Below are 9,116 nucleotides of genomic sequence, written 5' to 3' on the forward strand. Positions count from 1 at the left end.
TTTTCTGTCAAATTTATCATTAGTGCAACTATATAATAATTATATGCATAATACCATCCTCAAATATCCATTTCTAAACCCCTAATTATCAATAAATTAAACTCTTAATTAAGCTTCTTCTAAATTAACCCACTATCTTCTTCTTCTATCCACTACTATCTTCCATTATATACAATCCAATAATCCTTTCCTTGCTACCATCTTCTTCACAACAACTCCATTTTCAACTGCTGCGTATGCAAAGATGCTACATAACATAACACCAAAACACCACAATTCAAATCAACAACTCTTTAAACTTGTAAAAATTAATTAATTAAATATTTAGAATTTTTTACCTGAATTCCCAGATGAGTCATAACTTAAAAGCGAGTCATCTGGTGTCAAGAAATTAGGGTGCAGGTGGAGGTCTTCCCCACCCCACAGTCCCTGGGGTGGCATCCCATCAGGCTGCTGCTGCTGCTGCCATAACTGCTGGTGGTGGTGGTGGTGGTGGTGGTGGTGGCTGTTTCCATTCATTTGTCCATCTAGTGAAACCATGCCAGCAAAACTACAGTCCATAAGTGACCCACTCTGCAAAATGGTCAAACAAAATTATTAGGGACAAGAATGTCATTATGTCAATCTTGTCCATACAAGTGAAGGGCCACATTAATTGCTTCTTTTATATGTCTAATAATATATGCTACCATGAATGAACCACATAGTACCCAATTGGAACAACAATGCCTTTCAACGTTCAATGTTCAATGTGCAGAGAAATTAAATAAATACTTCATTGCAAAGCTTAGCAAAGTGGTCCAATTTTCTATGACAGCTTATTCCCATCACAGATGTTCATTTATTATGTATTTTGACCCACTGTAACAAGTAGGCATTAAAGGTTTTGGTATCATTATTTACCACTAGGTAAAAAGTAATTACCTCTGCAGAGAAGATGTTGTCTAGGTTGATATCGATACAAGGGTGCACTGCAGCCAGTCTCATTGATAAGAACTGCACCAAAAGCAAGTTTTTGAGTTATAAAAAAAAAGGTTTTGTAGTTAAAAATTATATAAAAATAAAAAGATTTTATAAAAACTAACCTCCACTTGGCGTTGCAGGGTTTGTACATGATTGATGATCTCATCAAGCACCATTGCCGTACCTGAAATCTGCAAGACAATAAGATAGTTTTGTTCCAGTGACATCAGTCTTATTTCAAACTCTAAACACAGTACAATCTGTTATGTCTTGTCATGTCCCACGTAACAAACAGTGAAATGAAACTTTCTTAAAATAATGATAAAACGAATAAAGATTATTTGTGTATGTGCAAACTACAAGAGTATTTCTATGAGTTCAAAAGAAAAGCTCTTGACCAAGAGGAAAGATGAATAATACTAATAAAAATTAGTAAATTACATCTTTACCCCGGTCCTACTATGCAATGGCAATATCAACTAAACCCTAGTTAAGAAAGCCTAATGATAATCAGGGAAATAAGAATATTATAAGATTAGATAAGCAATGTATACATGCATTAACCATTTGTACAGTACAAGTGAAGAATGCAGACGAATACAGAACTTGAATATATATAGCTAAGCTAACCTTGTTGCATCCAGGAACCAGCTCTTGAAGGAGCTTCATCCTAGCATTAATCTTCTCTCTTCTTGCCTACCAACAATTGATCGTAATTAGTGGTTAGGGGAAGCTTAATGTTGATTAAACATGATTAAATTATGAGATGATTATGATGATTACTCGTTCAGCTAAGCTATGGCTATCTGTTGCTTGACCTCGCCGAGCACGGACATGAACGTACGGAAGCTTCTCACTGTCGGTCTCATTTGCGACGTTTTTGATCTTCTTCACCGATGGTTTTACCTAGAGTTTTCAATGGTGGAGTTATGGATTTAGAACTCGATTATTGAAAACTTTAAACACGTAGAATTGAGCAAGACATAAAGTGAAACAAACCTTCTTCTCTCGCTCCTTGCGCTTCGTTAATTTCGGGATAATCGGATCTGACTGCATAGGTGATGAATTATGCAGAGAATCAGAATCAATCGGTTCTTGTTTCACCAAATTGCAGTAATTAGGGCTCGAATTTGGGAGAATTGAGCTCGTCGTCTCCAGTGAATTGTCGGTTTCCATGGCCGGAAACACCGAAGGGGGGAAAATAGCGGGGGGTGTGGTTTCTTCGGGGGAGTGTAAGAGCTTGACGGCCTGGTTCGGTGGGAGTTCAAGGAGAGCCGTGAAAGAATTGCCGGGCTCAGGCGGTGGCACCACCGACATGAGGCTCTGAATATCATCTTCGCCGAATTGAAACGATTCAACACCCATTTCTTCATGTTTCTCCATCAAAGTACACAATAATTGAAGAATGAACAACAACTCAAAGACGCACAACAGAAGTAAATATTCCAACGAAAACGATTGTACCAAACCAAACCCAAAAAGCAATTCAAGTGGAGGTGGAAAAGTTGAATCGGAAAACTGAAAAAAAATAAAGGCACCGCTGACGGAAAATGACGGAAGGAAAAGAGAACTGCCAAATGGTACTTTCCCACTTTCCGCGGCAGAGAAAAGACGTTCACCTTTCTCTTTCTTCAATCAGAAGAACCTATGACTTTGCAGTTTGCACCCACTAAAGAAACCATGCGATGCGATCTTGTTTGGCTTTCAATGGCGGATGAAGTTGAAGCTGCTGCCGGTGTGCGTATCTATTAATCTTCTGGAAATTTCGGATTTATTTGATCATTAAGGTGAAGGAGAGCATTTGGTTTTGGAGTAGAAGGAAAGCAACGTTTTTCTCATCGGTCCACAACTTTTCAATTCAATTCTACTACGACTACGATTACATCATCAATTAGATAAGATGGCTTTTGGGGTTTGGGTGTGTTCTAGAGAGAGAAAGTGTGTGCTATAGAGACTAGACTAGAGAGAGAGATAGAGAGAGAAAGGATATGGTGGTAGGGCGGGGACCGGTGAGCGGGGGACCGAATCCGACACTGGTGTCTTAACTATTAAGGATGATCCGTCGTTATCTTCCATAATTTTTACGGCCAACAGAATATAGAAATTAAAACACAAATTTCAGAAACTACTTCCTAAAAATGATCATAAATATCTGAAATATGTCTATTATTTACTATTTATTATCTAGACATTGGGTTAATGGAATTATATTTTCATTTAATAATTGTAAAAGGGGGACTGAATATGGTGTTGTTATATACATAAATTTAGGTGTGTATATTTTTAGTTTTTTTTTTAATATATCGTAATTCAAATGATTTGATTAGAAAAAAAAATAGAAAAGAAAGGTATGAGTGTATTAACACTATAGTGGTTAAAATAACCATGTATGGTGATAGCAAGGTTCTAAAAAGCTCGTCATGGCTCCGTCACAGCACGTCATGGCTCCAATGCTTGTATCTGCCGCCCAAGCTTTACCAAAACGCCGTCTTAACTCATATATGTGTATAAAATAGAATAATAGTTGAAAATACATATAAAAATATTAATTATATACAAAATTGCCGCCTTAAGTCACGCCTTACAAACAACGTGGTTCGCCAAGACTCGGAAAAGCTTGAGGCTCGACATTGCCGCCAAGTCACGCCTTACGTTATTCAGAACCTTGGGTAAGTGTCAAAAGAAACAATGAAATATCAAGCATGGAACAATAAATTGCAAATAACCATAGAAAAGAAACTAAATAGTTAGGACTGATTCTTTAGTTAAAATAAAGTTGTTTTAATGGTTACGGTCTCAAAAAATATATCATATTTTCGTAAAATAATGGATTTTTATTTTTATATATATATATATTTTTTTTCATCCGATTGGGTTAGTTCTAGGAAGGCATTACATTACATTGTATTATTCGTACTTATCAGAGAAAAAAAAACTATTATGCTAGGTTTTTAACGTAGACGACGCACATCATCTAGGATCTACTCTAATAAATGAATGTTTTTTTTGCCACATGTCATATTATCATTCAATTTGACAAATGTCATTTTATGGTTATTTTGAATTAATTTCTTTTCCACATGTCATTTTATGAGGTTTTCTATTTTAATAAACTAGGTGTAAGACTCATGTATTAAATGGGTTAATTAAAAAAAATTAAATATAAAGGTCTAAATATTTAAGAACTTTGGATTTATACGAAAATAAGAAAAATAATGAATTATTAAAATTGATTTTTTTATCTTTTAAATTTAAATAAATAAACAAAATAAACTAATGAGCATTAATTTGGTTATTTTGAAATAAGAATGTAAGTTCATTATTGAAATTGATATTCATTTATTACTATATTTATTGTAATTATTACATTAAAGTATTATATGAAATTTATTAAAATAGAAAAACTCATAAAATGACATGTGAAAAAAAAATTAATTCAAAATAACCACAAAATGACATTTGGCAAATTAAATGAGAGTGTACATGTGACAAAAAAAAAACTTTTATTTATTAGAGTAGATTACACATAATACTTTAATGTAATAATTACAATAAATGTAGTAATAAATGAATATCAATTTCATTAGTTGACTTACCTTCTTATTTCAAAATTCCCAAATTAAAACTCATTAGTTTATTTATTTAAATTTAAAAGATAAAAAATCAATTTTAATAAGTCATTATTTTTCTTATTTTTTTATAAATCCAAAGTTCTTAAAAGTTTTTTTAATTAACTCATTTAATACATGTATCTTACACCTAGTGGATCAATAAACGAGAACAATTGGTAACGCCTTTTTTATTCCTAGGTAAAACCCATTGAAGACATTTAAATTAGAACAAATTATTGAAATTGTGGTAAGACAGAGATTGAAATTGGTTATATATATATATATATATATATATATATATATATATATATATATATATATATATATATATATATATATAAATGATTTAATTTATTTTTTCTTTTAATTTATAAATAATAAACAAAAAAACTAAAAAAATATATAAAAGCCAAAAAGTCATTTCAGGTCGGGAACGAAAAAAACAACAAAAACAAACTATAAAGATGGTCTAATTGTAAAAACAAATAAAAATAAAAATAAAAAATAAAAAAATAAGGATTAAACGTGTAATTTTACCAAACTACAAGAATGATTTTAATAATTTGTTCATTAGTTTAGTACCGATAAACTTTTTGAAAAATATGAATATTAAGAAATAATTTATGTTAAGACCCATGTAAGTGATTTAATGAAAATATGTAATTTATTCCTAAAATCATTGTGATTAAATTTATACAAACTGATCAATGAATAGATGATAAAAGTCTCAACTTGTTTCTAAGACATTTTTAAATAGTTCAAAGAAATTAGAATTTGTTCACCGTTAAGAAATTGTATTTTTGGGCAAAATTAACCTCCCTTAGGTGATTCGATAGTCATAAGACATGCATAATTTTCAATAGAATGAAACATTTTGGCCATTAAGTGATGGTAATATACTAATATATTTAAGTAATTAATATAACATAGTTTTCACAACCAAACCTCGTATGCAAAGTAAATGTCATCAACTTATTATTGTCGCTGATGGTTCCAAAAGAGACCAATCTTGTAAGTAATTTAGAATGTAAATTTGTTTTCATTTATGAATGTCACTTAAAAGATTGACACTATTTCCTCTCAAGGGAGAATGAAGGGGAACGGAAAGTCGGAATGGAATGAGGTCCGGCAAAGGAACCCCCCGGTGAACACATACGCTAGAGAGATAAATCAGATAACCACATACTTTTGTAACGAACGTGCCTAATGAATCATACAAAGGATAGATTTGAAGCATCTTTACCAAATATGAAGAGTTGAGAGATGTTTACATGGGTAAGATAAAATGAATGAAGGGGAAAAAAGACTTTGTGTTTTTCAGATTCAGGGATGTAAGAGATATTAAAGAATTGGAAAGGAAAATCGATAGCATCAACGTTAAAGGGAAACAACTGGCAATAAAGCTAGGGGTGAGCATGGTGCGGTTTTTGGACCTAACCGAACCGCAAACCGCAAGTTGCGGTTATTCATAATGAAAAACAGAACTTTGCGGTTTTGTTTCCGTACGGTTTTGCGGTTTTTCTTGCGGTTTTGCGGTTCTTTCAGTGCGGTTTCGGTTTTTTAACCGAAAAATAAATTGGTTTGTTGTATTTTTTTACACATTTTCTTTTATTATTTTGCACACACAACACATATATATTATTTTAAATCCACTATATATAATTAATTTATTGTATTCTTTTTACATACAACAACATTTATGATCTCTTAGTTTACACACATATGATTTCACAAAATTTATTCTTTTACACACACACACACACACACACACACACACACACACATATATATATATATATATATATATATATATATATATATATATCGGTGCGGTTCGGTTTTTTTGCGGTTTTTTCAAAACTAGAAACCGCACCGCACCGAAAACTTTCGGTTTTTGCAAAGGTAGAAACCGCACCGTCGGTTTTTATTTCGGTTTCGGTTTTTCGGTCTCGATTTTGCGGTTTTTTTTGCGGTTTTTCGGTTTGCGGTTCGGTTTTTGCTCACCCCTAAATAAAGCTCACGAAATTCTGGTGAAAGGAAATTTACGCAACAAGTAATAGTGACTGGTGTGACATTTCCATTTTCACGGTCAATTAATTTTTTTCTTTATGCTTATTTAAAACATAATATTCTTTTATTAGTGCGGAATTTGTCCCAAAATGTTATTAATGTGGAATGATATCAATATCAAAAAGCATTTCTGAAGAAACGATTATCATTAATATTTGAAAGCTTGAGATGTCATAACTTATACAGAAACATAATCATAAACTAGTCTTTACATGCCTTATATCAATTTATTTAATGGCAAAAAAACTCCTTAAATGTCTCGGCAGATTTAAACATCCATATTCTTGAACCTTCGTACCATTACCTGTGATTTAAAGATACTGAGCGAGTCAGGCTTGGGAGCTTGGTGAATACCTATGATTTTCGACCCACAATACTATAATTAATTTGTTTAATTACATATTTCACATCAAACAATTAACCCGATTACTCATCCTAATTTTCTTATATATTCATATCTAGGGACATGTCTTAAGGATCATCGCGAGCAACGAGTAGACAACGCTGCTTTGGGGATTTATTCGCAATACATGTCAGTAAGGTAACCATGAGGGGAATAGAGTACATTGCATGAACACATAGTTCATCATCTACAGGTTGTGAACCTGCCAGTGTTCCACTGGACTGTTTAGAATAGTCTGTGGTTGTCATATATATTTTGTTAGATGATTACATCGCTAGTACAATAGTACTATAAAATTCATGGCCTCTCTTCATCTTTTTTTTTTATTTTTCATCACCCTTCACTACCCAATATATTATAAGTATGAAAGTACATATGCGATAAAATCAAGTAAAATATTATTTCACCTAACACATATACAGATAATGAGCACATATAACATTTAATCATCTAAAAATCTCATATCCACGTGTAAGATGAAAGTAATTATACACTCACCTATTAAAAGTGGACGACTTGTGATTTGGGCAGAGCTTCGCCTAACACCTTAGCTTTTCCTTTTGAAATACCTAGATATAAATATCACTAAGGCTAAGTCTTATGTCTTTTGTGACTATAATAACGATAGTCTAGATTCTTCAACAATCCCACTGTCTACATCAATACCTATTAAATACGGAACAATCAGGTAAGATCATATCGGATGTAGAGTCTGTTTGGTATACAGAGTATACTATTTGGAAATCGCAATTTAAAAACCTCACTAAATCTAGCCTAGGCATCATTCCCGTAAGTAGATCAATCAGTATTATGACTTGGAATCACTGACAAATCTTATTTATAAATTCATAATAACGACTATGAATATAAATATAAGTTACACTTGGTGCATAGTAAGTGCAACTTAACTTACAAAAATTTCTAGCGAAAACCGGGAAATTCGCGGGCAGAACTCCGACCTGAAAGCTTCTCTTCACTGAGCTCCTAAATACTCCAGAGCTCCGCTAAAATGCTCAGAAGTCCGGAAAAAGTTGGACTTAAGAAGGGAAAACGTCTCAGAAAGAATGAGACTTGAAGGTGTGAGAAACGAGGTTTGATTCTGTTGGAAATTATAGAGGAAAAGTTGCATGTTGGTAAGTTTCCTCTATCTCACATTGGTGGGGGAAGAAACTTTTAATGGGTTTATATGCTTATTCCCTTGATAGGCCACCAAAGGCTTTAGTGGATCAAAGGAATGGGCCAAGCCCACGCGCGCGCCTAGCCTAGTGAAAGAACCCCTTTCTAAACTTTCGTATTTCTGAAAGACCCAAACTTTCATACTTGACAATTGTTACTCCAAAACATGATACATGCATATTTATAAAACAATATATTACATTGATAGAGTGATTACAAAAGATTGGATACAAACCGACTATGTTTTAATATTTTACATAACTACCCAGGATATTGTAATTTTATACAAACATAAACCGAAATACAAAAGCAATAGTAAAAACTATTCTATATCTTCCGACAGTATATAACCATACTGGTTACTTATCTCCTGCAATTGTTAAACACAAAGAGGGGTAAGCGGTGACACTTAGTGAGTTCAATAATAGATACAATATAACGTTATGCCATATATATACTTCAATATGGCAGAGGCAAAGAGGAACAAGAAACAACAAAGGCATATGTGAATCATGTGACAAACTTTCCATATCAATCAATGATTTGATTCAAAGTTATACGATCAATAAAGCTTCGGCCCAAATGGCACGGAAGACATACACTTTCTGATTTAAACATTTCGGTAGATTTCAGGTTTGTAGCCCTGTCTAACCATCTGCCAATGCCATAGAATAGAAGTCATTCTCTTACGAAGACATGCTCTACATGGCCAAAGGCTACGTACCAGTACCACCGTGAATCTAAGTGCTTTCACTGATCACATGGTCAAAGGTATAGCTTTGCTATCATAAATAGCAGAAATAAAAATAACACGGGAAAATAACCCGGAATAATAACACTGAAAAACACATAGCACCTATAACACATAACATATAATTGTTCCTATATATTGA

General features: G+C 32.9%; 1 protein-coding gene across 1 annotated transcript; it reads right to left on the reverse strand.

Moving 5' to 3' along the window:
• Nucleotides 1–2,978, reverse strand: LOC145112095 (transcription factor bHLH48-like). Its single transcript, XM_079048310.1, has 7 exons — nt 1,963–2,978; nt 1,747–1,869; nt 1,594–1,659; nt 1,086–1,154; nt 925–996; nt 339–573; nt 1–247 (listed from the first exon to the last, which is right to left on the reverse strand). Exons 1-7 carry the CDS (start codon nt 2,344–2,346, stop codon nt 207–209), a joined length of 990 nt encoding a protein of 329 aa, XP_078904436.1. The 5' UTR covers nt 2,347–2,978; the 3' UTR covers nt 1–206.
• Nucleotides 2,979–9,116: the final 6,138 nt, after the last annotated feature.

This window comes from Lactuca virosa, chromosome 5 (genome assembly GCF_052849685.1).
Source record: "Lactuca virosa cultivar CGN04683 chromosome 5, Lactuca_virosa_CGN04683_v6, whole genome shotgun sequence".
Classification (NCBI taxonomy): domain Eukaryota; kingdom Viridiplantae; phylum Streptophyta; class Magnoliopsida; order Asterales; family Asteraceae; genus Lactuca; species Lactuca virosa.

What these genes read in the sequence shown, in the direction of transcription:
- LOC145112095 (XM_079048310.1), bottom strand. Translation starts at nt 2,346, where the DNA reads ATGGAGAAACATGAAGAAATGGGTGTTGAATCGTTTCAATTCGGCGAA. An exon ending in TGGTTCCTGGATGCAACAAG is followed by an intron (nt 1,155 to 1,593) that starts GTTAGCTTAGCT and finishes ATTGTCTTGCAG; the next exon opens with ATTTCAGGTACGGCAATGGT. An exon ending in CCCTGCAACGCCAAGTGGAG is followed by an intron (nt 997 to 1,085) that starts GTTAGTTTTTAT and finishes CTTTTGGTGCAG; the next exon opens with TTCTTATCAATGAGACTGGC.